This window comes from Arabidopsis thaliana, chromosome 4, assembly GCF_000001735.4.
Source record: "Arabidopsis thaliana chromosome 4, partial sequence".
Classification (NCBI taxonomy): domain Eukaryota; kingdom Viridiplantae; phylum Streptophyta; class Magnoliopsida; order Brassicales; family Brassicaceae; genus Arabidopsis; species Arabidopsis thaliana.
This window is the reverse complement of record NC_003075.7, coordinates 11,003,011-11,029,141: the sequence shown is the minus strand read 5'-3', so window position 1 is coordinate 11,029,141 and position 26,131 is coordinate 11,003,011. Positions and strand designations below refer to the sequence as shown.

The following is a 26,131-nucleotide window of genomic DNA, read 5'->3' as shown; positions in this document are numbered from 1 at the left end:
TTTTATAATCACGTCAACCTTCAGGTGACATTTTCAACATTAAGCTAATAACCTCTTTCTTTCTTGTTATGTTATAAATAGCTTTATATCAGAATATTTGTAGTTGCTTGCTTGTTATCTTAAGTTTTCGAAAATGGAAGGTATTCACAAGCTTATTTTCTTGGCCCTAATATGGATTTTTTTGATAACTAATATCGTTGATGCTCAAGATCAACAAGGTATTTTGCGGTTATACAATCCTCTGCATGTATATTTTTCCTTCTTCTTCTTCTTTTTTTGTTGTTTCTTTGACCCTAACCAATGTTCACTTACATTGCAAACTTTAGTGTGTCTATATATATTATGGAATCTTTACACTTGCATATTTGCACAAGATATAATTTGATCTGTTTGTTTTTTCCATGACTACCAGGATTCATCAGCTTAGATTGCGGAATGCCCCGTAACGAGTCTAGTTATACCGACGAGTCCACCGGTTTGAATTTCTCATCCGACGCTGATTTTATTAGCAGCGGAAAAAGTGGTACCATCAAGACCGAAGACTCTGATTCTGGCGTGAAATACATAAAGCCATATAAGCAGCTTAGGTATTTTCCTGAAGGAGCACGAAACTGCTATAATCTGACTGTCATGCAGGGCACACATTATCTTATCAGAGCCGTGTTCGTATATGGAAATTATGACCTCAAACAAAGACCAAAATTTGATCTATATCTTGGCCCCAATTTCTGGACAACTATAAATTTGCAAGATCCTTCGGGTGGTTTCTATTATCGGATTTGGTTGCAAGATGGTACCGTAGAGGAGGTAATCCACATGCCAAAGTCAAACAATTTGGATATTTGTTTGGTTAAGACAGGAACAACGACGCCATTCATATCATCCTTGGAACTACGTCCCTTGAGAGATGACACCTATACTACTACAACCGGCTCTCTAAAGCTAATCTCCCGCTGGTATTTCAGGAAGCCTTTCCCCACTCTTGAATCCATCATACGGTAAGTCAACTCATCCTATCTTACGGTAATTTTCTTGGTTCCATCATACGGTATGTCAATCATTTAATGGTTCAATTTTCTTTCCAAATTAAAATTTTATATGGAATTTGGTCAATAGTACCACATTTTAAGAATTCCTTTCCATTTATACCACATCTCAAAAAAAAAATTCATTTATACCACATTATAATGGATTGTGGTATCAGATGAACCATTTTACCCGTCAGTGACATAATAGAGTTGTGTCAAAATAAAGGTATTGATGGAGAGAGAAAGTGAACGGGATCTTGTCCCCCATTTTAAAATAAGTGTAGTAAAAATAATTCTAAAAGTAGATCTAGTAAGAGACATGGACATGAATTAGTTTTATGATAATAATTTCAGAAATTGAAACACAAAAACTGGAGACAACCAAAATCGAAAAAGATAAAAAATTATTTTAATTTATTAAAAAAAAGATAAATAGTAATAGGAACAAGGAATCAAGGAATTAAATCTGGAATCTATTGAAGGATGTAGACATGAACGTGAAAGAGAAAGATTTTTCAATAAATCAAATTTAGAATTTGTGTTTTGAAAAAATCATACGAAAAAGCTTGGTTTGTGAACGATAGACGTAGAACAAGAGAGAGAAAAAGAAAGAGAAAAGAGAAAGAAAACAATGAGGATAAAATAGATAATATACAAACCAAATGTGGTATAGATGGAAAGATAAAGGCAAGGTAGAATTTGAAAAAATGTGGAGAAAATGTGGTAGTTTTGTTTGTTTTTCCAAATTTAAATATATAATCAAATTAATTTAAAATAATTAATTTTGTTTGTTTGAGAAAGATACATCATGGAAGTTGAAAGCCTCTGAATTTTCGTGTCACGATCTGATTGGCGATTAAAAATAACTCCTAAAAAATATACATTATTATTTTTAGACTTTTTGTTTTTGGGTCAAAATATTATTATTTTAGACTAAAAGACATAGCAGCTTATTTTTTTACGTTTTTAGTTATTTGCTAAAATGAAAACATTAACTGTTATAAATATTTTGGTTTGACAAATAAAACTGTGAAAATATTTATAATAATAACTTATTTTTTTATATAATAAGTTCCTACGTTTTTATAAATTCTGTAGGAACTACTCTTAAACTTCTATTATGATTTCTTTAATTAGTTAGTTTGTGAAAAGTGAAAAAGTTAACACGCATATTCACCACTGAATTGTTTACCGATAATACATCGTTGTGTTAGACATCCAGATGATGTCCATGACCGTCTATGGGACGTATACCATGCGGATGAAGAATGGACAGATATAAACACCACCACCCCTGTAAATACAACTGTTAATGCCTTTGATCTGCCACAAGCTATAATTTCAAAGGCTTCCATACCCCAAGTTGCAAGTGATACATGGAGCACAACCTGGTCGATACAAAACCCGGACGACGACGTTCACGTGTACCTTCACTTTGCCGAGATCCAAGCCTTGAAGCCCAGTGATACCAGAGAGTTTAGTATCTTGTGGAATAAAAACACAATCATTAGGGATTACTACAGTCCTCTAGAGTTCATGGCTGACACTGTACCTATAAGAACCTCGAGTAAATGCGGTGACGATGGTTTCTGCTCCCTAGATCTCACAAGAACTAAGTCGTCAACTCTTCCACCATATTGTAATGCGATGGAGGTTTTCGGGTTACTCCAGCTTCTTCAGACCGAAACAGATGAAAACGACGGTTTGTCAACTGTACTTAATTACTATGTAGATATACGAACCCTTTTTGGTTGTTCATGAGGTTAAACTATTCAACAACATATAAACTTTATATTCCCAGTCACTACATTGAAGAACATTCAAGCCACTTATAGAATACAAAAAACGAACTGGCAAGGAGATCCATGTGTACCTATACAGTTTATATGGACTGGCCTAAACTGTAGCAACATGTTTCCGTCTATTCCACCAAGAATCACTTCCATGTAAGATCATTACACTACTCAAGTTTTCTTGTTTAAATCAATTCTTTTTTTCTTTCTTTTTAATGGAAATTTAAATGTGCCCTGGTCTATATGCAGAGACTTTTCTAACTTTGGATTAAATGGGACCATAACAAGTGATATACAATATCTTAACCAGCTACAGAAATTGTAAGTCTCATATACATATCTCCCTATATAATTATAGAGGGAACATCTATTTGACTATTTTGATATCTTTGTTTGACAATCATGATTTATTTATGTTATAGGGACCTGTCAAATAACAACTTGACGGGAAAGGTGCCTGAATTTCTCGCCAAAATGAAGTTGTTGACATTCATGTAAGTTCCCCTAGAAGTAAAACGAATAGTTTGGTTTTAAATCTTTAAATGGATGCATCTAATAACGTTTTATATACATTGCACAGAAACTTGAGTGGGAACAATCTTAGCGGCTCAATTCCTCAAAGCCTTCTCAACATGGAAAAGAATGGGCTAATAACGTTGCTGTATAATGGAAATAACCTCTGTTTGGATCCATCATGCGAAAGTGAAACTGGTCCTGGGAATAACAAAAAGAAATTGCTAGTACCTATTCTTGCATCAGCTGCTTCTGTGGGAATTATTATAGCTGTGCTTCTTCTCGTCAACATTCTCTTACTTAGAAAGAAGAAGCCATCCAAAGGTAAGCTCAGGACTAATTAAAACTCATTAACTTCAAATTTGTACTTAAGTATATAATGTATGGTATATAATAGCTTCACGCTCATCAATGGTGGCGAACAAGAGAAGCTATACTTATGAAGAGGTTGCGGTAATTACAAACAATTTTGAGAGACCTCTTGGCGAAGGAGGATTTGGAGTCGTGTACCACGGTAATGTAAATGATAACGAACAAGTGGCTGTAAAGGTGCTCTCTGAATCCTCAGCTCAAGGATATAAGCAATTTAAAGCTGAGGTACCTTCACTATCATTAAGTTTAATTATTCATATACTCAAATAAAATGTATATATATGATTTACCAACTTTTGGGTTACTTGTGGTTTGCTAGGTAGACCTTCTTCTCAGAGTACACCACATAAATTTAGTAACTCTTGTTGGTTATTGTGACGAAGGACAACACTTGGTCCTCATCTACGAGTACATGTCCAATGGAAACTTAAAACAACATCTATCTGGTAACCTTGATTACCTAATTTGTTTCTAAACACAATGATCGTGTGTCATCTTATAACATACACACATCTTTATGAGTACAGGAGAAAATTCTAGGTCCCCTTTGAGTTGGGAAAATAGGCTAAGAATTGCTGCAGAGACAGCACAAGGTTCGTTTGAAGTTTTGAGAAAAAGATAACATTGCAAATTTTTTGAGATGTTCACTTCTCTTGGTGAGTTTTGAAATAAACCTTTTATGAGTTGTATTATATAGGACTGGAGTACTTGCATATCGGCTGCAAACCACCAATGATTCATAGAGATATCAAATCTATGAATATACTTCTTGATAATAATTTCCAGGCCAAACTTGGTGATTTCGGGCTTTCAAGATCTTTTCCGGTGGGAAGTGAAACTCATGTGTCAACAAATGTTGCTGGATCTCCAGGTTATCTTGACCCTGAGTAAGTGGTCTATAACAATACTTAATGAACTTAAGTTGTGTCTTTCTCTTTCCATCTGGTAAATTTTTTATTCATTCGTATTATAGATATTACCGAACAAACTGGTTGACAGAGAAGAGTGATGTCTTCAGTTTTGGAGTCGTATTACTGGAAATCATCACAAGTCAGCCAGTGATTGACCAAACTCGTGAGAAGTCTCACATAGGAGAATGGGTGGGATTTAAGTTAACCAATGGAGATATCAAAAATATTGTGGATCCAAGTATGAACGGTGATTATGACTCTAGTTCATTGTGGAAGGCTCTTGAGTTAGCAATGTCATGCGTCAGTCCATCTTCATCCGGAAGACCAAATATGTCCCAGGTTGCTAATGAACTACAAGAGTGTCTCTTAACTGAGAACTCAAGGAAAGGAGGGAGACATGACGTGGACTCCAAGAGTTCTCTTGAACAGAGCACAAGCTTTGGTCCTGAACATATCCCTGATGCACGCTAGTTCATGCCAAGTTCAGGAATACACGTGTGTTTTGAATAACAAAATATTTCCTTATTCAATGTATCAGATTTGTTTTAATCTTGTTGAACTTTACACATTTGTTCCCGATTAAACTTTGACATTTGCTGATTTGCTCCATAAAATAAGCTTAGTGAAACTTGGAGCCTCAAACTAACAAATATTGTAGCCTATTCAACTAATTGCAGCCCAAGTCCAATATGTTTGGGCCCATAATGAAAGTAAGCCCATAAACAAGAGTGTATTCATTTATAAACCCTAGAAATTTCCCACTTCCCGATTTGCACAGCCAAACCCCCCCAATTTTGGCCTCTCGATTTAGTTTTTTGAAACCCTAAGCTCGATTTCGATCCTCCGGCATACTCGGTTTCGCCGCCGAATCTCTGCTTGTAGCGAGTGTTACTATTCAATCGGCGAGAATGTCGATGTCGAAGAGTTCAAAGATGCTTCAGTTCATCAACTACAGGATGCGAGTGACGATCCAAGACGGAAGACAGCTCGTTGGGAAGTTCATGGCGTTTGACCGTCACATGAACCTCGTTCTCGGCGATTGCGAGGAGTTTCGTAAGCTTCCACCAGCTAAAGGGAAGAAGATCAACGAAGAGCGTGAAGATCGCCGTACGCTAGGTTTAGTGTTGCTTAGAGGTGAAGAAGTTATCTCAATGACTGTCGAAGGACCACCTCCTCCTGAAGAATCTCGTGCTAAAGCTGGCTCTGCAGCTGCTGTTGCTGGTCCAGGAATTGGCCGTGCCGCTGGGCGTGGAGTTCCTACTGGTCCGTTAGTTCAAGCTCAGCCTGGTTTATCTGGTCCTGTTCGTGGTGTTGGTGGACCTGCTCCGGGAATGATGCAGCCTCAGATCTCTCGTCCACCACAGCTTTCAGCTCCTCCGATTATTCGACCTCCGGGACAGATGTTGCCACCGCCTCCTTTTGGTGGTCAAGGTCCTCCTATGGGAAGAGGTCCTCCACCGCCTTATGGTATGAGGCCACCGCCACAGCAGTTTTCTGGACCACCACCGCCTCAGTATGGGCAAAGGCCAATGATTCCTCCTCCTGGTGGTATGATGAGAGGACCTCCTCCTCCACCTCATGGAATGCAAGGACCTCCTCCGCCTCGCCCTGGAATGCCTCCTGCTCCTGGTGGTTTTGCTCCACCGCGTCCTGGCATGCCACCACATAATCAGCAGCAGTGATTAGGTTAGCAGTGAATGAACAGGACTCTTGTCTCGGCTTTTTACTGTTTTTGTCGCTGTTTTCTTGAGATTATGAAGGCTTTAAGATGTTTGATTGAACTTCCTCAGGTTTACGGTATCGTGCTATCATGTTGCCTTTCATTGACTTTAGCCGCAATTTCTCATCTATCTTAGCTTTCAAAGTTTGTAGATTTGTTGACGAGTGAGTTGTCTTTGCCTTATCTTCTTGTGTTTTCTTTTAAGAACGAATCCATTAAACTTTGTTATGTCTTCTTAAGGTAAACATCTATCTTGAGGATCGTTTTACATTGCTAACTCTTTTGAGGTTGAAACAGCAACTTTCTTGCGCCATTTCGAGGAACTTAATAACATCTTAGAAAGCTAGAAACTAAGCTAGTGATCACATCTGAATCTTACTCGAACAAGGGCTAAATCGGTTCTACTATTGATCACCTCTCTTGTCCTTGTTTATGGATTGTTTAGGTAGAAGTCAAAACCTTGTTTAGGGAGCTATGGATGTTGTGATGAATCGTGGATACATTCAGCTATTTGTGATGAAGAACTCGTCGATCTATAAAAAGATTAACAAGTCACATTACCTTGCAATTTTGGATATAGTTCAAATCTAACCAAAATTCTGTTGGTTCAGTTTGGTTGGGTTTCACATTCTTACATATGTTAATTTTGATGAAATGAAATTGTGAATTAGTGTGGTTAGTTGAATGGTAAGTAATACTTGTTTATAGTGAATTATTTTTCAGAACTTTCAATTATTCAATAAGGCTTGGTCACTAACCAAGATTTGACAAGTGAGAACGTATACAAATGGTGTTGACTTACACTGCACACTGCGATTGTTTGGCTGTGTAAGAATTGTGCCGTTGAAGGTTAAAGATAGAAAACAAAACAAAAGTACGAAAGGTAATAAAAAAAAGTCAAAAACATAGGTGTGAGTGTGACCCATTAACACTCCTAATGATGCTTCACGTTAACCCCACCATTGCTAAATCTCAGCTTTATAATTTTAAAAGATCAAAAGAATATTACAAGGCTGCGACAACTTTAAAGGTTAATATATAGTCGTTACTTGTTTATTTCTTAATCGGAGATTCGGTATGATACTCATTATTACGGATTGGAGTTTTCATTTAGTATCAGACTATTTCTTATTGATAAGGTTTATATACATGCTTAAAATCAAGAAAAATCGAATACTTGTTATTGTTACATTGTTTTCTTTTAAAATTTCAGTGCAAAACTGTGGAACTGAATTAAGTAAAAAAACTATAAAGAGGATAGAAATGGGACCCGACGACAAGTTCCAACAGCTAAATTTTGCAAAACTCTGGTTTTTCAATAACACTGTGCTCGTCCTTTTCATTGCCTCTTTCGTTCTGGGACCCTGTGGTGTAGTTAAAACGTTCAAAAATATCCACAGAATCCAAGAAACCAAAAAAAAAGGTTTCAGATTCTCGTGAGTTTTGTTTTTTTTCTTCTGAAGATATCCCACCTTGTGTATATAATACTATTAATAAGTATAAATATGAGCACACTCTTCTTTTCACCGTCTCCAACACGAAAAAGATATAAAAGGCAGTTCCTTTTTTTCTGCAGATTCCACTTGATGATATTCACCATGTTTGCTTAATGATTTCTTCTTTTGCAGCTTTTTTCTTTCTTTATCTTCTCATTTAAGCAATTAGTGGGTTTCGTAGAGTTTTATCACTGAGTGAAAAAATGAGGAGAGTTTTAATGGTGAATTTTGGGGTTTTACTTCTGTTCTGTTTTGGGGTTTTGTCGAATTCATTTGGACAAGATAATGGTGGTGATTCTGATATAAACTCTACTACGGCTGTTTACATTGTTACCCTGAGACAAGCTTCTTCTCTTCACCTTTTCCAACAAGAAGCAGAAGAAGTGAAAAGGGTCAGAGATCAATCCAAACATGGAGACACTTCCAAGTTTACTAGACCAAAACTCCAACCAAGGTAATTTAATTTTCCTTTGGAGTCTTGAATTTCAGGTTTTGATTAATGAATGTATCATTGAATTAGAAAGAGTTCACTTTTAGGTACATGCATTGTATGATTTTCTCAGCTATTATGCTTTTGAACATTAATAGAGACTGGATTTTGTGTATAAAGGTTCACTCTTTTGTTGTGTAGAATCTTTTCTGATGTTGATTTAGGTTCTCTTTTTATATAGGAACATTTCAAGGTCACGTTATTGGAGATCAAGAAGATCAGCAATTGCTCAAGCTCATGACTCTTTGCTAAGAAATGCATTGAAGGGAGAGAAGTATATAAAGCTCTATAGCTTCCATTATCTCATCAATGGTTTTGCTGTGTTTGTTAGCTCACAACAGGTAATCTTGATCATAACAATCTCTATGAGCTTATACTATGTTATGATATCTTTATGTCAAATTTCTTTCATTTTCTCTTAGGCTGAGACTCTTTCAAGAAGAAGGGAAGTAGCAAACATAGTGTTGGATTTTTCTGTTAGGACGGCAACAACTTATACACCTCAATTCATGGGTTTACCAAAAGGTGCATGGGTTAAAGAAGGTGGATATGAAACTGCTGGAGAAGGAATTGTTATCGGGTTTATCGACACTGGCATTGATCCAACTCACCCTAGTTTCAATGGCACTGACACTTCCCAGCGTCAGTATCCGATCCCTAATCATTTCTCAGGTGTTTGTGAAGTTACTCCGGATTTTCCATCAGGCTCCTGTAATAGGAAGCTTGTTGGAGCTCGCCATTTCGCGCAGTCAGCTATTACTAGAGGGATTTTCAATTCATCTGAAGACTATGCTTCACCTTTTGACGGCGATGGCCATGGCACGTAAGTATAACTTCTTGGTAATGTTGAAACATTGGCGTCTTCTTTATATTCTGCTACTAAATATCATTATCTTGATGAAACAGGCACACAGCTTCCATCGCAGCGGGTAACCATGGTGTCTCAGCAGTAGTTTCTGGCCATAACTTTGGAAGTGCTAGTGGAATCGCTCCTCGTGCGCAGTAAGTAAATAGACATTAGCCAGATATCATCTTTTTATCATTCATATTGCATTGAGTGTACTAATGACATTTTTTATAATGTACCAGTATTTCTGTTTACAAGGCATTGTATAAGAGTTTTGGGGGATTTGCTGCAGATGTTGTTGCTGCTATAGACCAGGTAAATCATTTACCTTTTTCCTTTTATTGACTAATTAGAATGTATCGATCTTTCCATGACATTTTTCATTGGTTTATGAATCTTATTAGGCAGCTCAAGATGGAGTTGACATATTAAGTCTATCCATCACACCTAATCGACGTCCTCCCGGTGTAGCCACGTTCTTTAACCCGTTAGATATGGCCATGCTTTCCGCTGTTAAGGCCGGTATATTCGTTGTACAAGCTGCAGGAAACACAGGTCCTTCTCCTAAGAGCATGTCCTCCTTCAGTCCATGGATTTTCACTGTTGGTGCTGCTTCTCACGATCGAGACTACTCTAACTCGATAGTCCTAGGCAACAATGTATCTATTCCAGGCGTAGGACTTGCACGTAAGTCTTAATTCAGTTTCAAACCATCAGCTAGTTTTTGCTTATCTGTAATTTCTGTTTTGTTTTCTTCTAGTTCGTACAGATGAAGGCAAGAAGTACACAATGATCTCTGCTCTTGATGCGTTGAAGAACAAAAGTTCAGTAGTAGACAAAGACATGTATGTAGGTGAATGCCAAGACTATGGCAGCTTCGATAAAGATGTTATCCGTGGGAATCTACTGATATGTAGCTACTCTATCCGTTTCGTCCTCGGGCTTTCCACTATTAAACAAGCTTTAGCTGTTGCCAAGAATCTATCTGCAAAGGGTGTTGTGTTCTACATGGACCCTTATGTTCTTGGTTTTCAGATTAATCCTACACCGATGGACATGCCCGGGATCATAATTCCATCCGCAGAAGATTCCAAGGTGAGAATATAACTAGAAACATATCACTTCTTTTCTTGATTCTTCTTGAAGAGCAATCTAATAACGACATGTTAATTCATATATAGGTTTTACTCAAGTACTATAACTCTTCTCTTGTAAGAGATGGAACAACCAAGGAGATTGTTAGATTTGGAGCAGTTGCAGCCATTGCAGGTGGACAAAATGCTAACTTCAGTAACAGAGCTCCTAAGATTATGTACTACTCAGCAAGAGGACCTGATCCACAAGACAGCCTTTTTAACGACGCCGACATTTTGAAACCAAATCTTGTAGCTCCTGGAAATTCCATTTGGGGCGCTTGGAGTTCCGCTGCCACTGAATCCACTGAGTTTGAAGGTATACAAAGCATGACATTGATATAGTTGATGACATTCCCATTTAAACTGTTGTGTTCCTTTTGCTCATTTTAGGAGAAAGTTTTGCGATGATGTCTGGTACGAGTATGGCTGCTCCTCATGTAGCTGGTGTGGCTGCATTGGTCAAGCAGAAATTCAGAAAGTTTAGTCCTTCAGCTATTGCATCTGCACTTTCAACAACCTCTGTTCTATTTGACAATAAAGGCGAGGCGATAATGGCTCAACGTGCTTATGCTAATCCTGATCAAACCATATCTCCTGCTACCCCATTTGATATGGGGAATGGCTTTGTGAATGCAACCGCAGCTTTGGATCCTGGCCTAATCTTTGATACTAGTGAGTTAAACACTTAACATAACCTTGGCAGTTTTCTACATTTTCAAATTACCAAATGTAGACACCATTTTAACGGTCTTTCTATGCAGGTTTTGAAGACTATATGTCATTTCTTTGTGGCATCAATGGATCAGCTCCAGTGGTATTCAACTACACCGGCACAAATTGCTTGCGGAACAATGCAACAATCAGCGGATCTGACCTTAATTTGCCATCCATCACTGTATCGAAGCTTAACAACACTCGAACGGTCCAAAGACTAATGACAAACATTGCTGGAAATGAGACCTATACTGTCAGTTTGATTACTCCTTTTGATGTTTTGATAAATGTATCTCCTACTCAATTCTCTATAGCCAGTGGAGAGACAAAGCTACTTAGTGTAATCCTCACAGCAAAGAGGAACAGCTCTATTTCTAGTTTTGGAGGGATCAAGCTGCTAGGAAACGCGGGACACATTGTTCGTATTCCGGTGTCTGTCACAGTGAAAATCGCCTCGAAACAATGAAGCTGGTAATATATACACAGAGCTTGGTAGATAAGAGAAACTGTATTCATTTCATTTTTCCATGTAAATGTCACATAGCATTTATAATACATGGTACATTTTATTTGATACAATATGTAAAACTAGAGGAAAGATTCCACAGTCATTAAAACACAATAAGGTTCTAGTAGAAAACATATTGATTCATTACGCATTGCCTCCATCTCTGTTTCCTTTGCTTGGCGCAGAAGGCACCTTCTCGGTTTCCTCTTCCTCAGCAGCAGCAGCTCCAGAAGACGGTGTTGAAGTTACAGGAACGGAAGGATTCGTAGGTGTACCCATTGGGAAAGGAGCATACTTGTGGAAAGGCCATCCCTGGAATGGTAGTCTATACCTGAAAAAACCGGCTATTGCAGACTTTGTTGCAGGCTCATCAATATGTGTCATGGAGGATGATGAATCAACCTTCGGGAATTCAGAAAAAAGCATTGCCGGAGAATGAACATGTTCTTTCCCATGCTTCTTCCCTATTGCTGCTGATGCTGCTGCGAGTTTCGGGCTGCGAGAGCAGAGCACAAGTGGGGAACTGACGAATGTGAGAAAGATTAGACAGAGATAAACTCTTGAAATTGACATTGTAGCTGATTTTGGAGTGTTTAACAAGAGATGGTTCTTCTTTTTGTTTTGAAGTTGTTTGTTTGTTCGATGATGTTTGGAGTCAAATGGTGTTGTAATTTATAGAGTGGAGATTGTAGAGTTTGGAGAATGTGTAGGAGATTCAACGTTGGATTTCTACTTCTTACCTAAAATCATAGTTTCAGAATCATGCTTATTGTCATGAGCTTGACTTGTGAAGATGAACCAGAACATGCTTATTAGTATAACGTTTGTATTTTTATATAGAAAGTTGTTAACTTTCATCTAAATTATGAGAATTAGAATCTCACAAAGAACAGAATCGTGGAAATGGTGTAATTTGAAACATAACAAAAGTATGGTTTGGTTTGTTTGAATAAGAATGTTTCAAGGAGTTAAAATAAAATATTTGATTTTATTATATATCTGGAAGATAAAGTCCAATAATTTCAATAATAAAATTAACTAAAAATAGAAGATTTGCAAATTCCTTTGATCAGATAGTGAAAACGATTCTCTCTATATTGCCGATCGATCTCCAAGTTTGCTAAATCGCCGGGAACTTTACTGAAATTTGGAGCTAGTCATGTCTTCGGATCCTGACAAAATGATGTCCAAAGCCGACAAAATGTATGCTTTTTCTCTTCTCATTTATATGAATGCTCTGTTTGAGAGGTTAATGATCGGTGGAAATTAAAATTCGATTTGGGCTTTAGGGCATTTTGGGTTTGATCGAGATGACTGTGCTCTTAAGATATGAGGGTTTTCTTTTGTTACTGTGATTGAGAAACTTCTCGTGATCCATTCTGAGATTCGATCAAAGGTTTTTGTTGGGAGAAAAGAAGGATCTAGGATCTTGTGTATTGTTGCATAGGAACATTTTAATATGAGAGTTTGCTTAAAGTTTAAGAACACTTCTTTTGAGTCTGATTTTCAATTCAAAAATTTGTGAGTTGTGAGATTCTCTGCAATTTTTGTGAATTGGAATTAAGAGTTAATAATGAGTATGCAATGTAATATATTACCAGTTTGACAAGGATTGAGAAATCATTTTGGATTGGTTTGATAAGGAACATCGTCTTTGCTTGCTTATATAAATTGTGTTGTTCTGTTTTCACATTCCTACATTTCAGTGATCTGCTTCTGTTATTAACCATCCTTTTAAGCATCTTTGGTTCTTCATTTTTTACAGGACAAAGCTCACGCTTACTAGATGGAGTGCTGATTGGAGAGGTGCTACTGAGTTGTATGAGCAAGCAGGTGGGTAACACAGTGTATTTTGCTCTATGGCAGAATCCAAATGCTATTCTCTAAAAGCTTGGAGACTATAAAAGCATGGTTTGATTCTTTCCTTTTACTCCTATTCATTGATGAATGACAGCAAATGGGTTTAGAGCATCAAACAAATATGAGAAAGCTAAAGTGGCTCTCGAGAAAGCTTCAAAAGGACAAGAGATGCAAGCTTCGTATCCAAACTTTCCGTTAAAGATTATAATTTGTTGCTGTTTATTTTTGTCGCATCGACATAGCATCCTCTTTAATGTTATCCTTGATAGTAAATAGTCCTTGGGATGCTGCAAAGCATATGGAGTCTGCTGCTGCCTTAGCACAGAAGCTAAGTATTTGGAATGAAGTTGCTGATTTTTATAGAAAGGCGTCGGAGCTGTATGTTGAGTGTGGAAGGGCACAACCCGCATCAGATGCTCTTGGAAAGGCTGCCCGGTAATTTTGTGTTGACATCTTTAATAATCAAGAAATTGGATTTCATGATTTGTATCTTACTATCTATTATCTAAATGCGATAATAGTCAGTGTGGCTTCCTCCGTTTTTCTTTGTTTCATCTCCAATAATTTTGTGTTGCAGTGCTTTGGAAGATGTCAAACCAGATGACGCCATCCAACTATACACTGATGCTTGTGAAATTCTTGAAGAGGATGGGAGGGACCAAATGGCCTTTGATCTGTACCGTGCTTGTGCTAATGTCTACATTAAGCTTGAGAAGTAAGTTATTATTTACTTAGAAACACATCCGAGTTTAAAGTTTCACATTGCAGATATATGAATATATGATCAGTTAGTATCATGGAACATTTTATCCGTCTATCTGATATAGTAATTGATTGGCACAAATATTAAAATTTGTAGGTTCACAGATGCTGCAACCTTTTTCTTAAGATTGGGTGTAGCTGCTGATAAGTGTGATGCGACAAATAGCCAGTGTAAGGTATGAGTATATGTGCTCCTAACCATCTCTGTTCGACCTTGCTGCTTTCTGCTTAGCTCAGACCGATTCCCTTGTATCTCTGAATGTTATTGTTATGACTTGTGATTTAACTGTTTTCTGAATGTTATTTCAGGCCTATCTCAGTGCAATCATCTTATATCTGTATGCTCACGACCTGCAGCAGGCAGAAAAATGCTACAATGACTGTTCTCAGTGAGTACACTTTTCTCTTTTTATATGGATCATATATGTTACTATGAACAAGAAAACATGAACTCTTTAGGAATTGTGATACCAAATTAGTGTCTGAATATTTTTCTTCTCATGGTTAGGATTGATGCCTTTCTGAAGAGTGATCAGAGCCGAAGTGCTAGTAGACTTCTCACCGCCTATAATGAAGGTGACATTGAAGAAATCAAGAAGGTGGCGAGTGCAAGCACTGTCTCGAATTTGGATCATATGGTAATTCACTTAAATGATCTGTCGAATCCTAATCCTAATTATGTCTTTCTGTGTTTCCGAATGTATTTGTTCTGCATTATGCTGGTTATTGTGACACCATATGATCACAGAATGTTTCATTAAACTACTGGAATCTTATACGGATAAGTATTTTGTCTGCAGATTATCAAGTTGGCTAGGAAGCTACCCACTGGAGATGTTACTGCAATTCAGATGAACACTAATGACGATCTAGACGAGGATGATCTCACTTAAAGTTTCTCCTCTTTGTACATATTCATATTTACACTTGGCTTCTTTTCAGTCCAAAGATTCAAAAAAAACATATTATCGTTTGTCCCAAGTACTGTGGGAAAGATTGATTATATAGGCTCTAAATTCGAATTTATGCATGTATTTTTCTTAAAACACGAGCAGCTAAAACTCTAAAGTATGTTATTTTATCTTGTTACAACAGCTCATACAGGTTGGTTCAATTTTGGATCTGGTTGTTGTTTGAAATCGTCTACTAATCATAAAAGCTGTTACAAATAAGCAAATGAAATATAGAGAACAATGGTACATTGCAAATGCAACACAGTATAATACAATCATTAATCCTAAACCCTTTTTTGGTAAAAAGGAAAGACATGTCAACGAAGTAACCCTTTTGTCTACTTTTGTATTGCCTCTCTAGATTTCTCTACTGATACAGTTTATAACCAAAGGAACAACAAACACAATCAACTTCAAAGGGTGTTAGTGTGTTTATCTGCTTGCTCCTCCTTAAGGACTTATCTCCATCTTATCAACCAAAGTAGAGAGCTCTTCCTTGAGCTCGGTGTTGCGAGTCTCACCACACAGAAGTCCATGCATCATTACTAATTCTTCAGGTGTCGCCTTCTTCAACAGTCCACGCAGAAGCCTTGTGTCCCGGTCCAAAGAGGGATCTGAAGCCCCTCCTTTCTCTGTATCATCCTTTTCTCCTTCCTTTATTGGTTCAGCACCAAACAGTTTCACTGCTTTTTGGTTCCAATACTCCTCCAATTGATGCTTTGGATCAAGAGCCTCAACCACCTGTGCACAATGGTCAACTTTCAGTCCAAAACGCTAAAAAGTACATATGGAAATTTGGTCATGTAGGCGAGTAAGAGAGATGCTCAAGGGGACTGAAACAGAAGATGGGAGCTTCTCTCATCCAGCAAAGTAGAAGAAAAAAAAAAAAAAAAAAACTTTCCACCGCAAGAAGATTCAGGATATCATAGTTTTATGGCTATGCATGAGAAATTGATTGTCACCTTAATTACGTGCGGGGAGAGAAATCCAAACATTTCAAGCCCATTTATACTCTCCAAAGGTTGTAAAGAGGTCAAAGAGCTAACTGGTTGATCACATTTCTTGATGATTTCGAGTTTGAGCCTTTGTGTCACCATTTGCCAGCACTTTTCAGCAGATACATTCGAGAAATTCTCAGTGGGGTAATCTTCTACTGAGACCTGGAAATAATACTGATTGATCAGTAACTTACCACCTTCATGTGTTCTGCATGATAAATAGATATTCAGTTATATTCTCGAAACCACTACGTAGTTAGTGTACCCTGAACAATGGACCAAGAAGCCCTGCATCCAGAACCTCTGAGATGTAGTTGGTTAGGTTTGTTGGGTCAAGCACACTTAAGAACTTAACACGGCTCTTGAACCCTGTAACATACAATCAAAAGCAAAAGTCTCAGAAGACATAAAAAATAAAATACTAAAGTATAAAGCTCATCCAAAATTCTCAATTCATCACCTTTTGGGTATATGGCCTGTTTACTGCACCACAGCTTTTTAACAACGAGAGATCCAGAACTCAAAAGCTCAACAGAGAGACTTAACCTATTGGTTGCAGCATTTTGGTCCTTCCCTCCTAAACAACCATCCACTTTCTTCGCCAGCTCGCTACACCCTACATCTGAAACTGAATGTGGGTTTTGAGATTCAACCGAAATCTTCTTCTCATCAAACTTACCTCCCACACCAAGTTTTACATCCGTGACAGCTGACTTATCAGTGATCCCATGTACATGATTTCTTTCGCTTTCATGACCATGGCGATTTACATCTGAATCACCATCTTGTTTCAACTGAACTTCCTTGTTTGAGGTTAGATCACTTTGTAAGCGTTCAGACACTAACTGAAGATTGTTTTGTTCTCGCTGCTGTACTTTTGATGAACCACGGCTCTTTATACATGGGGCAGACTTGAGGTAAGCATATTCTCTTGCTCTTGGATGCTGTGAAGGATACTGGTCACGACATTTACTTGCCCATAGGTCTATGGCATCAAGATCCCCTTCTAGAGCTCTGACCAGTGCCCATAACTCATCCAAGGTGTGGCGAATTAGGATATATCTATCCTTACTTTCACATGAACACAGATCCTTAGCGTGGATAAGACATGCAAACCGGTTGGGGGAACACTTGCAGCTTGAAGCAGACATATGCAAATCATAGAAGCACAAGAAGCACTCCCGTTCTCTCTTATTGTCGAAATCACCCTCCATCTTTCGCAAGCTAAAACCATCTTGAAGGTGATTTAGTCTTTCTTCTTCCATCTGCACACGCTTCTGCTAACCACAGCTATGTTAGTGCCATTGAAGATGTTTGTTTCAATCTTATCAAAAATCAGGTAGACTAGTACACTATTACTTCAGAGGATAGTTGTCAATCTATGAAATGTAACATATAGCCTATGCTTTTTTGAGTGTGTATTGTACATGCATGCACACAGAAAAAAGAACAGAGAACCAAAATTACCTTGACTGCCTTCGTAAGCAATCCATCCTCACTACAAACCCTTTTCCATCTCGCAATCACAGGAGTCTTCTTCTTTGAAAGTGAAAGCTCCCAGAGGCAATAAGTAGCTTCCATAGCAGCTCCAAGAAGCAGCTTGTCATGTGACAATGAACTCTTTCGCCGCTGCTTGCTATAGCCTTCCACTGCATTCTGTCCATGAACCAGCCAATCAACTGGTGCAACATTTACTGCTTCCGCACAGTTGAAACCACAATTAAACCCAGAATGATAGGCCTTAGGGAAGGTTAGAATGAATTCTCCACTGCGCTGGACAGCTCGATAGACAGGTACTCCCTCCTCTTTTAAGATTCTTGGAGATAACTGAGTGACCTGATAACAATAGGAGGTGCAGAGTGAGATACATATTATCTTAACCAAAAGACAGCTCTCGCCATATCATCTCCAAAATTACACACGTAAGGAGTTCTAATTAATCAGCAGAGCTTGAAATGAAAAACGAATTGGGAGAAACTTTCACCAGTTGATGTAGCAAGTCAGGCTGTTCTTCAAACAAATCTGGAAGACGCTTTTTCATTACATTTTCAAAAGACTCAGCATGGTTTCCAGGGATCCCATACCAAACTTTTGGATCACCTGTGTGTAAGTAGTTCATGGAATAAAGGTGATGATCTTCAACATGCTGTTTCAAACAAAGTAAGGGGGTAAATAGCAGATGGTTAGTACATAGCTCCTAGAAAGCACACAAAAAATGCATCAATTCCATAACTTTGGTCCCAAAGGCATGACATCCTTTAAGTAATAAAATTTTGATTCAATAACAGGTTTTAATAGAACTCCATCAGCTTTTTTTCAGCAACATATAATTTCCAGGAAATATCAAAAGATTATTCATGCGATTCAGTAATTAGCAAGAGTCTACCCTAAGAAAATGAAACTTACCCAACAAAAAGTTGAAAAGCACATTCCAACATAAAGCCATGGCACAATGACTCCTGAGATATCGCAGCTCTCAAAAGCTAGAACTGATCCGGGCAGACGGGACAAATTATTTAGGTTCCAACCACATTGAGAGTATTGATCTGCTTCACTTATAGGATACCCCGGTTTATACTTTGGGAAACCACTTCCAAATTTCTTTGTTTCCAAGTCAGCTCCATAGTACACCTGTCATAGGACCAAAAACAAGAGTAGCAAGTTCGAAGAACATCAAATTCAAATAAATGCAAAAGAAAATGGTGAAACCAAGAAAGACACAAATAGTTGATATGTCATTATATTGCTGCATGTACATACCTCTACTTCATCAGTTGCCTGCTCCACTATCCGCCAATATTCACCTTCAAGGTCCTTAACCTTAGGTTTAAATTTCTTATTTTCAGACGCTTTGGAACCAGGATGATCCTCTGACTGAAAATAGCATTCCTTAAAGTATTCATCATACTTCTGAAATTCTTCCAGGGTAAAATCTGGCCCAGTCTGAAAACCAAATTTTCCTTCACTATCACTAGAGCCAGAGGAAGCCGTATCACAGCCTGAATCTCTTTTTCTTCTTGTGTATCCAATTTTAGAGATTCTTCTCCGTTTTCTCTTCTTGGTTTTAGTAGATTTTTTAATCGGTTCTCGGTTTTGAAGCAAGTCAATGAACTGAATCCGGGTGGGAAATTTAGAATTCTCCCATATTTTTTTCTCCTTCAGAGGGCAAGGGGGCCTCCATGCAACAGGCGGCACAATTCGACATATGCCATATGATTCTGCTTTAGAGCGCAACTTCTCTATGTAACCAAGTGGATCATCAAAATCCTGACCATGAAGCAGTATCATAAGGATCAAAATTTTCAGATAAGATAACAATTTAACTACCAAGACAGAACCAAAATTGCAACTCGAGTATTTTAAATACCTCATTAGTGGGATAAAAGATGGGAGCGTCATCAACCAAAGGCCTGCAAGCTTCTGATGGATTCCACCTAGCAGTTATCTTCAAATACGCAACAAAACGATATCATTCATGAATCAGATTCATCTGCTCTTGGACAATCAGATAGCTAACACAACAAACAATCTAATAAGATCCAGATGAGATTGCTAAATTCTTAAGACCCAAGTAAATAGATTTTGCTTAATCTAAAACAAATACAATAAGAACGACTCTCAGAAAGATGAGATCTTTGAAGGAAGATACTGATAAGCAAAAGCCACGAACTTAATTAAAACTAGAATTGATTGGATTTTCAGACTCAAACGGGTTTAGCACATAGATAAGCCATCAACCTCTTTACCCAACCAATACTTTGCTAGAAACCCAATTAACTTACTTTAGGACTAGAAGGAGTAGAGTCAGGTTCAAGACTACTCTCTCCTTTAATCGATTGTTTCTCAGAATCTTCCTGCAAGAAATAAACACAATTCCACATTCAGAAACTGCAACAGTGCTAATTGAATCTAGCAAACATGCAAATTAGAGGTTACAAATGGAGGAGAAAGCAAAAAACACAAATCAAAGAAGCAAAAGGATAAAGATGAGAAACCTCCATAGCCACAGACTCTGCTAGAGATGCAAGCTGATCCATTTACAGTGAGATTAAGTTCACAAAGATCGATACTTTTAACCCGTGACCTAAGGAAGAACAAAGATCTGTTAAATAAAAAACAAACCCTTACTTGATGAAATGCAGTGCCGTTTTCGAAACCCTAAAAAAACCCAGAACGCATATAGATTTGTGTCTGGAAATAGAGAGTGAGATGATAAGTGTACCTTCGTGAAGGGGCCAAGATTCGGAACAAAAGCTTTTCCCAAGATTGAATTTGACTCTCGAATTTTATTTGTAACGTATAGTATAAATCTAAAACCTTTTGGTTAAATATCTGTGAAAGAGGTTTTTTTTTTTCTTTCCTTCTTTGATGAGTTAAGAAAAAAAAAACTTAGAGAAGAATTTATTAGGTTAACGATTAAAGCAAGTAGATTTCTTGGAGTCCGATCTAAGAAAAGGGTTTAGAACATAAAAAGAAGAAGCCGCCAAATGTGATTTTGTTTTGTAATAAAATCTTCAATCCATTTATACCAAATAAAATTCAGTAGTTTTATAAACAGAAAATTAAAAAAAAAAAAAAACTGAATTAATCTTCAAATTAAGTAGTTTTGTTGATTTGTATATCTGAACTAAATTAAACAGTTATACTATTTACACTTCATTTTTACTAACCAAAAAGAAAAGGATTTCAATAGTTATGATTATTGATTCACATTTATTAGAGACAGTAGGATCATTATTTACAACACAAAAATTAAGTTGTATGGGAACTACAATGCGATAGAACTAATACTGATTTGTTTTTTAGTCGGTTGATATAATTCATTTTAATGTAAAAAACTAACAATTGATTAGAATTATATTTCCATAAATAGAAGAAGTAGTTGAGAAATAAAAGGTATAAATTATCTTGAATTGGTCTTATCTAATCATCTATTGTAGATTTTTCTCATTGTTTCAATGTACTATATACTTTGTGAATTTTTTTTTGTCATTTTAGAATTATATAAAAAGATAAGAGAGAAATGAAAACTTGAATACAAATGTGAAAGTGATAGAACAAAGGAGTGCATTACACAATTTGCTAGTGACTTGAGAGACAAACACACAAAGTAAGCCACAACATCTATAAAATGGTCACACACATGTTGCTGAATTTTTGGCCACGATGTTTTAGACGACGGAGGTTGTGGTGGCGGTGGTGGAGAAGTTTTTAGAATTGATTAAGAGGCGGGAAATAGAGACGGCGGACACGAGGAGCATTAGAATGACTCCGGCGAATGCTGCGATGATTGCTCCTGCGCCGTGATCACAGTAAGTGGTGAACCTGTCGCAGACTTTGTTCCACTTGGCGTGCTTGTTTCCGTTCTTCCCTAGCTCTGCCACGAACACCGCCGCGTTTGCAGCCGCAGATACTAGTGTTGCGTTTAGCTTTTTTTCCAACGTTTTTTTAGATTATCAAGAAACCGTTTAGCTTTTTTTCCAAACGTTCAAACTAATTCAATTGAAATCAAACCAGTAAATTGATTTGAAAACCAATGTTTATACCATGTCAAGAATGGCGATAGAGAGGAGACGAAGACCTTTGTACTCCAGTTTCCGGCTGAAAATCTGAACCACAATCATCAACAAGTTGTGGAAGCTCACCATTACATTAGCTATAACAAAGAACCTGTAAAACCAAGAATCAATGTTAATAACTCAAAAACATTTTGCTTTCAATATGTATCGAATCGATTTCGTATAGGGTTTTACTCGCTTACACAAAAGCCGGTGTGTGCTGAAACTTAGCGGTTAAAGTGGCTTTAATAGGAACAGTACCAATGGTGGCCACAACCAAGGTCTTTGTCTCTTTGTTTAGTGACATTACAATGGCTGCAGCTAAAGTAGCCATGAATGCAAATATTCTCAGCCCCAAGAGTAGTTTCCAGCTCTTTGTGGTACCACCAGCCACCACAATCTTCTCTCTGGCCATTGTTGATGCAGTGAGTGATCAAGAGAAAGTGATGAAACTTTGTGTCAGTGTTAAAGAGTATTTATATGGAAAGAGTTTGGTCTTGTTGAGAGGTTTTGTCGGATCATCTAACTTTAATGTTCTTGGAGGGTACTGACTGATTAGGTTATGGTTGTTGTGACAAGATTACTGCAAAATAGATTTCCAGATTTCAAGACTTGCTCTAAGACAAGTCTTATCTACCAAAGCTAAGACCAGTTCTTGTGACATGTAGCATATCTCATCCACGGAAGAGACAGATTTCAAACCCAAATCTTAATGATTGGTTGGTGTATCAGATTATATTCATACATACATTAACAATGCCACAAGGGCCGATGGAGTTTTAGAAGTCAACAAACAGAAGAGAAGGTCAAGTTCCATGGAGCAAAAGAATGCCAAATTATTCGAGCAAAAACCTTGTGTCTTCAACTTTGAATAAACCCCAATAATGCAGTAACAAGAGATTCTGATAAGCTTTTTCTCTTGGGTTAAAAAGGAGTCAAGAGATATATAACATACAGTTTTTCCGCGTATGTAATATGCACAAACCAAACGCAGGAATAGAGGAAGAATTTGGATTTGATCTTTAAGATCTCACTCATTCTTGATTACTTTTTGTCAGTTGTCACTCCAACAACAACATTGCTCACCTGCAATTTGTGTGTTTCAGTCACTTTGTCATATCTTCCTCTAATGTGGTAAATAAGAAGAAGAACACAGGTGATAGAAATACTCACCAACTTTCCGCTTTCATCAACGGACATGGGGTTTTCTACAACAACGGTTTGGGTCTGAGAGGGTGGTGTTGACTGTTGGTAAAATGAAAAATCGATGAACAGAGTAAGTACCAGTTCCATAAGAATATACAGAACTATTACAAATTCATAATTTGATAACTCACAGTTGATGTAGAGGGGGGACAAGCTGTTCCATTTGGCCGGTTAGTTGGGAGAGGTACCCTTCCATTGCTCATCTAAGGATGCAAAATGAATCAGAAATGAAAATTTCCAACAGAAAGATCTCTATACTTAACTCAACCATGCAGAGGTGGCTTAATAGATAGGAATAATCACATTAACGTTAGTTACGAATTGACAAACAGCGCATTTGACGGATGATGCACCGTAAGGATACATGAGGGTCGTCCGACAATGCCCACAATTGATCTGCGCAACCTGACTGGAAGGAGCATGGGCAACCTGATTGGAGTGCGCTGTCGATTTCAAAAAAGACACGCACAGATTCAGAAAACAAGCAATGTTAATGCTAGAAAAATCCAAGAAATACTAATGAACGAAGTAATCAGCAATGTTCTTAAGCAGTCATGGATAAATGATAATCATACAGCTAAATGACAACAGCTTAGACGCTAATTAAAGATAAGAATCTAATGGTAGATCAAACAAAACAATAATAAACCCTACTAGCTCTAACAAGTAGTTACCTAGTCCACCGGGACCATCTAAAAGCTTTGTTTTAAGTACTTTCAGCTGCTTTACAAATCCCAGATATTTTCAGAATTCAGATTCATATACATCTTTGGGAAAAGTGGAAATACGTTACGTAAGCATCATCTCCACAGAACAATGTTATCAAACAAAAGTGTGAAAGAAGATTCTAAAGGACTAAAAGACCTTATAAAGCAATATAATACATGGTCTTTAAAAGGATTGATATGGATGTCACGATATTATTAATATACCTGGCACAAGGTTCGTAGTTTGACAGCAAGAGCATCTTACGCTACTAGCCCCACGCGTATACATAAGCATTGTTCTACAACCACCACATATAATGTGTGCCATGTCTGTATTCAGAATCAGAACCCAAGTTATAATACAATTGCAGAGCATATTAACCTCATCCTCAATTCAAATTCAACAAAGAAATCGATACCGTGAGGTGGAGGAGGAGGAGGAACCATGTTGATAGTGTTACATAACGCACAACGCACATTAGATGCTCCTCTAGGATACATCAATAAATTCCTACAACCATGACACACCAGCTGGTCCTGCATATCTGCTACTTTCATCCAAACACACACAAATTGCTTCAAAACAAGACCCACACAGATGAAACCCTAAACATTTCACAATACTTAGTCATTGCAAGGAAGCAATTGGAGATTCAAATACCTAAAAACTCACCTGATTAACAAAAAGAGCTGATTTTGGAACGAAACCCAAATCCAATTCAAAGCCAAAAACTTCTGCATCCAAATCAAAACAAGAATTGTGTGTTGAATCAAACAAACAAACAAGGACAATGATGAGATTACAGAATTGGCGAAAATTGAAAAAAAGGAACAAACTTTGGAGCTTGTTCTTACCGATTGGAGAAGGGTAAGGAATCGAATCCAAAACCCGCGAAAGCTAGAGCGATGATATGCAGAAAATCCAATCCAAATTGAGGAGATAGACAATAGATTTCGATTTTTCTCTCTCTCTATCTCCAAAATCTCAATGCCCGGATTTATCTCTCTGTTTTTCGTAATTTACGCTTCTTTTTTTTTTACATGACGCGTAAGGGTTTTTTTCTCGGTCATAAACGCGTATATACAAACGCAGCGATTGGCTTCTGCTAATTAAATATGAATTTTTATGCCAAGCATACGTCCATAGATCAATTAATTATGGGTAAAAATATATTTTCTAATTTTCTGCAAATGGTGTAATAATATTAAATTATTTTTTGTCTACCCCTTTGAACCAATGAAAATTCTATAATATTTGTGTGTTAAATGAAAAATCGTACATGCTGCCAAACAAAAAATTCATAATAAATAAATGAAAATCGCATATAAACTTTAATCAAATGTTCTGAACATAACGTCCCACGTATGTTTTCGTTTGCTTATTCATATCGGAAGAAGAGTAATTTGCGCATTTCATATTACAAATTGGGGAAATGGACAATAAATTGGAGAGCAAAAATCATAGCCATCTAACCTCACACACTTTTCTTTTTGTTAGGTACCAGAAATATCAAGAATCACTGAGCTAATTGTATTCTCATGACTTTTTGTGGTCAGCAAATGAAACTGGTCTGCAATAGTTTTTAGAAGTCTTTATCGGTTTATTTCTCATGTGTTTTGTCAGAAATTTCTTAGAAATTTTTGTCTTCCAAACTTGGGGAACTAAATTTGTTTGGAGTGTAAGAATACACGGTTGAGCTTTTAGGTAATACACTTGTTTTTGAAAGGTATAATGAATTTTAAAAAAATTACTTTATCAACATTTAAGATTTGGAGACAATTTTGAAATCACGTTTGAAAACGAATTTTTTGGCCAATTGTTCACTTTTCTGTCGTTATTATACTTCTGTTACCTTGTGTCTATTTGTTAATTTACTTGTTTTATTTGATTTACTCCATTGTTTTAAAAGTTTTACTGGTTTGTTTTGTTAAATTGATATTTTTGATGGTATTAATTAAGTTTAGTACTACATTAAGAAAAGAAAAAAAAGAGTCTAGTACGTATGTACACACCAACCAGATATGTGAACAATTATGGCGTCAATTTATCTGGAGCATATATACTTTTATATGATGGTTTAGGTTGAAGGAGTTATTCTAAAATGCATTAACATCATACATAATCGGTGTAATGTAGTGTCCTTAACTATTTAAATGAGTGACATGTGACGCAAAATGCGTGACGTACGCAAATATGCAGCATATTATATGCTTGTGACATTATTTTAAATAGTTCATGAAGTTACAATGATAAGTCAGAATAAATTACATACTAGTGGCTAGCAAGAAACAAGTGGATGATGTATAATTTGGAATATGATTATTTCTGTTTTATACTGGTGGGTTTTGGAATAAGAATACTATAAATTTAGAAAAAAGGAAAGAAAAAAAAAACATGAATTATAAGTGATATACGTACGTTGAACGAGTTGTAGATTCTCGAAACTATACACGAAAAGACCCTGGTAATGATTTCATTGGAGAGAATAAAGCTAAATAGCTAATTATTGCAATTCCCAAAACGTTATATAAAGAATAGCAAGTAAGGGTTCATAAGGT

General features: G+C 37.0%; 8 protein-coding genes across 25 annotated transcripts; 4 read left to right on the top strand and 4 right to left on the bottom strand.

Moving 5' to 3' along the window:
• The first annotated feature begins 51 nt into the window (after window positions 1-51).
• On the top strand, window positions 52-5,224 carry AT4G20450 (Leucine-rich repeat protein kinase family protein). 2 transcript variants are annotated; one of them, NM_118164.3, is made up of 12 exons: window positions 52-218; window positions 413-998; window positions 2,243-2,730; window positions 2,830-2,974; window positions 3,071-3,142; window positions 3,244-3,315; window positions 3,402-3,658; window positions 3,732-3,931; window positions 4,026-4,152; window positions 4,234-4,299; window positions 4,404-4,593; window positions 4,680-5,221. In NM_118164.3, the coding sequence occupies exons 1-12, from the start codon at window positions 134-136 to the stop codon at window positions 5,086-5,088; spliced, it is 2,697 nt and encodes an 898-aa protein (NP_193778.2). In that variant the 5' UTR covers window positions 52-133; the 3' UTR covers window positions 5,089-5,221. The 2 variants fall into 2 exon arrangements, with proteins under 2 accessions (NP_193778.2, NP_001328115.1); NM_001341440.1 differs by having other exon boundaries at window positions 102-218; window positions 4,725-5,224.
• A 66-nt stretch (window positions 5,225-5,290) lies between these two features.
• Window positions 5,291-7,106, top strand: smB (small nuclear ribonucleoprotein associated protein B). 5 transcript variants are annotated; one of them, NM_179083.3, is made up of 2 exons: window positions 5,291-6,303; window positions 6,408-7,106. In NM_179083.3, the coding sequence occupies exon 1, from the start codon at window positions 5,526-5,528 to the stop codon at window positions 6,297-6,299; it is 774 nt and encodes a 257-aa protein (NP_849414.1). In that variant the 5' UTR covers window positions 5,291-5,525; the 3' UTR covers window positions 6,300-6,303; window positions 6,408-7,106. The 5 variants fall into 5 exon arrangements, with proteins under 5 accessions (NP_849414.1, NP_193777.1, NP_001329619.1 ...); NM_001341439.1 differs by having other exon boundaries at window positions 5,387-6,303; window positions 6,783-7,067; NM_001036605.1 differs by having other exon boundaries at window positions 5,387-6,577; window positions 6,783-7,067.
• A 647-nt stretch (window positions 7,107-7,753) lies between these two features.
• On the top strand, window positions 7,754-12,333 carry AT4G20430 (Subtilase family protein). 3 transcript variants are annotated; one of them, NM_001341438.1, is made up of 11 exons: window positions 7,754-8,287; window positions 8,505-8,664; window positions 8,746-9,146; window positions 9,230-9,325; window positions 9,413-9,485; window positions 9,575-9,857; window positions 9,931-10,265; window positions 10,352-10,622; window positions 10,697-10,978; window positions 11,068-11,491; window positions 11,714-12,333. In NM_001341438.1, the coding sequence occupies exons 1-10, from the start codon at window positions 8,037-8,039 to the stop codon at window positions 11,484-11,486; spliced, it is 2,571 nt and encodes an 856-aa protein (NP_001320010.1). In that variant the 5' UTR covers window positions 7,754-8,036; the 3' UTR covers window positions 11,487-11,491; window positions 11,714-12,333. The 3 variants fall into 3 exon arrangements, with proteins under 3 accessions (NP_001320010.1, NP_567601.1, NP_001190781.1); NM_001203852.1 differs by lacking the exon at window positions 11,714-12,333 and having other exon boundaries at window positions 7,870-8,287; window positions 9,931-10,015; window positions 10,088-10,265; window positions 11,068-11,513; NM_118162.3 differs by having other exon boundaries at window positions 11,068-12,333.
• Window positions 11,519-12,172, bottom strand: AT4G20420 (Tapetum specific protein TAP35/TAP44). Its single transcript, NM_118161.2, has one exon. It carries the CDS (start codon window positions 12,099-12,101, stop codon window positions 11,673-11,675), a length of 429 nt encoding a protein of 142 aa, NP_193775.1. The 5' UTR covers window positions 12,102-12,172; the 3' UTR covers window positions 11,519-11,672.
• Window positions 12,334-12,551: 218 nt separating the features above from the next.
• GSNAP (gamma-soluble NSF attachment protein) lies at window positions 12,552-15,303 on the top strand. 2 transcript variants are annotated; one of them, NM_118160.5, is made up of 9 exons: window positions 12,552-12,731; window positions 13,294-13,361; window positions 13,483-13,567; window positions 13,665-13,823; window positions 13,966-14,103; window positions 14,248-14,326; window positions 14,460-14,539; window positions 14,659-14,788; window positions 14,951-15,303. In NM_118160.5, the coding sequence occupies exons 1-9, from the start codon at window positions 12,688-12,690 to the stop codon at window positions 15,041-15,043; spliced, it is 876 nt and encodes a 291-aa protein (NP_567600.1). In that variant the 5' UTR covers window positions 12,552-12,687; the 3' UTR covers window positions 15,044-15,303. The 2 variants fall into 2 exon arrangements, with proteins under 2 accessions (NP_567600.1, NP_001328932.1); NM_001341437.1 differs by lacking the exon at window positions 12,552-12,731 and adding an exon at window positions 12,764-13,049.
• On the bottom strand, window positions 15,282-20,584 carry JMJ14 (JUMONJI 14). 2 transcript variants are annotated; one of them, NM_118159.3, is made up of 12 exons: window positions 20,324-20,584; window positions 20,097-20,185; window positions 19,884-19,955; window positions 19,469-19,546; window positions 18,862-19,368; window positions 18,508-18,732; window positions 18,086-18,247; window positions 17,569-17,937; window positions 16,562-17,378; window positions 16,367-16,470; window positions 16,066-16,263; window positions 15,300-15,844 (listed from the first exon to the last, which is right to left on the bottom strand). In NM_118159.3, the coding sequence occupies exons 2-12, from the start codon at window positions 20,136-20,138 to the stop codon at window positions 15,554-15,556; spliced, it is 2,865 nt and encodes a 954-aa protein (NP_193773.2). In that variant the 5' UTR covers window positions 20,139-20,185; window positions 20,324-20,584; the 3' UTR covers window positions 15,300-15,553. The 2 variants fall into 2 exon arrangements, with proteins under 2 accessions (NP_001031681.1, NP_193773.2); NM_001036604.1 differs by lacking the exons at window positions 19,469-19,546; window positions 19,884-19,955; window positions 20,097-20,185; window positions 20,324-20,584 and having other exon boundaries at window positions 15,282-15,844; window positions 18,862-19,449.
• Window positions 20,585-21,065: 481 nt separating this feature from the next.
• Window positions 21,066-22,327, bottom strand: AT4G20390 (Uncharacterized protein family (UPF0497)). Its single transcript, NM_118158.4, has 3 exons — window positions 21,863-22,327; window positions 21,648-21,771; window positions 21,066-21,530 (listed from the first exon to the last, which is right to left on the bottom strand). The coding sequence occupies exons 1-3, from the start codon at window positions 22,072-22,074 to the stop codon at window positions 21,273-21,275; spliced, it is 594 nt and encodes a 197-aa protein (NP_193772.1). The 5' UTR covers window positions 22,075-22,327; the 3' UTR covers window positions 21,066-21,272.
• Window positions 22,174-24,639, bottom strand: LSD1 (LSD1 zinc finger family protein). 9 transcript variants are annotated; one of them, NM_001160785.1, is made up of 10 exons: window positions 24,428-24,625; window positions 24,246-24,307; window positions 23,992-24,120; window positions 23,798-23,902; window positions 23,681-23,712; window positions 23,540-23,585; window positions 23,169-23,308; window positions 22,997-23,068; window positions 22,833-22,904; window positions 22,354-22,745 (listed from the first exon to the last, which is right to left on the bottom strand). In NM_001160785.1, exons 3-10 carry the CDS (start codon window positions 24,113-24,115, stop codon window positions 22,704-22,706), a joined length of 633 nt encoding a protein of 210 aa, NP_001154257.1. In that variant the 5' UTR covers window positions 24,116-24,120; window positions 24,246-24,307; window positions 24,428-24,625; the 3' UTR covers window positions 22,354-22,703. The 9 variants fall into 9 exon arrangements, with proteins under 9 accessions (NP_849548.1, NP_001328264.1, NP_001078413.1 ...); NM_179217.4 differs by lacking the exons at window positions 23,540-23,585; window positions 23,681-23,712 and having other exon boundaries at window positions 22,174-22,745; window positions 24,428-24,639; NM_179218.4 differs by lacking the exons at window positions 23,540-23,585; window positions 23,681-23,712 and having other exon boundaries at window positions 22,311-22,745; window positions 23,992-24,178; window positions 24,428-24,614.
• Window positions 24,640-26,131: the final 1,492 nt, after the last annotated feature.

What these genes read in the sequence shown, in the direction of transcription:
- AT4G20450 (NM_118164.3), top strand. Translation starts at nt 134, where the DNA reads ATGGAAGGTATTCACAAGCTTATTTTCTTGGCCCTAATATGGATTTTT. An exon ending in CGAAACAGATGAAAACGACG is followed by an intron (nt 2,731 to 2,829) that starts GTTTGTCAACTG and finishes TTATATTCCCAG; the next exon opens with TCACTACATTGAAGAACATT. An exon ending in ATGAAGTTGTTGACATTCAT is followed by an intron (nt 3,316 to 3,401) that starts GTAAGTTCCCCT and finishes TACATTGCACAG; the next exon opens with AAACTTGAGTGGGAACAATC.
- AT4G20390 (NM_118158.4), bottom strand. Translation starts at nt 22,074, where the DNA reads ATGGCCAGAGAGAAGATTGTGGTGGCTGGTGGTACCACAAAGAGCTGG. An exon ending in CAGCACACACCGGCTTTTGT is followed by an intron (nt 21,772 to 21,862) that starts GTAAGCGAGTAA and finishes TTGGTTTTACAG; the next exon opens with GTTCTTTGTTATAGCTAATG. An exon ending in CTATCGCCATTCTTGACATG is followed by an intron (nt 21,531 to 21,647) that starts GTATAAACATTG and finishes TTGGAAAAAAAG; the next exon opens with CTAAACGCAACACTAGTATC.
- AT4G20430 (NM_001341438.1), top strand. Translation starts at nt 8,037, where the DNA reads ATGAGGAGAGTTTTAATGGTGAATTTTGGGGTTTTACTTCTGTTCTGT. An exon ending in TGTTTGTTAGCTCACAACAG is followed by an intron (nt 8,665 to 8,745) that starts GTAATCTTGATC and finishes ATTTTCTCTTAG; the next exon opens with GCTGAGACTCTTTCAAGAAG. An exon ending in TGAATCCACTGAGTTTGAAG is followed by an intron (nt 10,623 to 10,696) that starts GTATACAAAGCA and finishes TGCTCATTTTAG; the next exon opens with GAGAAAGTTTTGCGATGATG.
- JMJ14 (NM_118159.3), bottom strand. Translation starts at nt 20,138, where the DNA reads ATGGATCAGCTTGCATCTCTAGCAGAGTCTGTGGCTATGGAG. An exon ending in TCTTTTATCCCACTAATGAG is followed by an intron (nt 19,369 to 19,468) that starts GTATTTAAAATA and finishes CTTCATGGTCAG; the next exon opens with GATTTTGATGATCCACTTGG. An exon ending in AGGCAACTGATGAAGTAGAG is followed by an intron (nt 18,733 to 18,861) that starts GTATGTACATGC and finishes GTCCTATGACAG; the next exon opens with GTGTACTATGGAGCTGACTT.
- smB (NM_179083.3), top strand. Translation starts at nt 5,526, where the DNA reads ATGTCGATGTCGAAGAGTTCAAAGATGCTTCAGTTCATCAACTACAGG.
- AT4G20420 (NM_118161.2), bottom strand. Translation starts at nt 12,101, where the DNA reads ATGTCAATTTCAAGAGTTTATCTCTGTCTAATCTTTCTCACATTCGTC.
- GSNAP (NM_001341437.1), top strand. Translation starts at nt 12,988, where the DNA reads ATGAGAGTTTGCTTAAAGTTTAAGAACACTTCTTTTGAGTCTGATTTT. An exon ending in TGAGTTGTATGAGCAAGCAG is followed by an intron (nt 13,362 to 13,482) that starts GTGGGTAACACA and finishes GATGAATGACAG; the next exon opens with CAAATGGGTTTAGAGCATCA. An exon ending in TGCTACAATGACTGTTCTCA is followed by an intron (nt 14,540 to 14,658) that starts GTGAGTACACTT and finishes TCTCATGGTTAG; the next exon opens with GATTGATGCCTTTCTGAAGA.
- LSD1 (NM_001160785.1), bottom strand. Translation starts at nt 24,115, where the DNA reads ATGCAGGACCAGCTGGTGTGTCATGGTTGTAGGAATTTATTGATGTAT. An exon ending in AACTACGAACCTTGTGCCAG is followed by an intron (nt 23,713 to 23,797) that starts GTATATTAATAA and finishes TTAGTCCTTTAG; the next exon opens with AATCTTCTTTCACACTTTTG. An exon ending in TTGATGAAAGCGGAAAGTTG is followed by an intron (nt 22,746 to 22,832) that starts GTGAGTATTTCT and finishes CACAAATTGCAG; the next exon opens with GTGAGCAATGTTGTTGTTGG.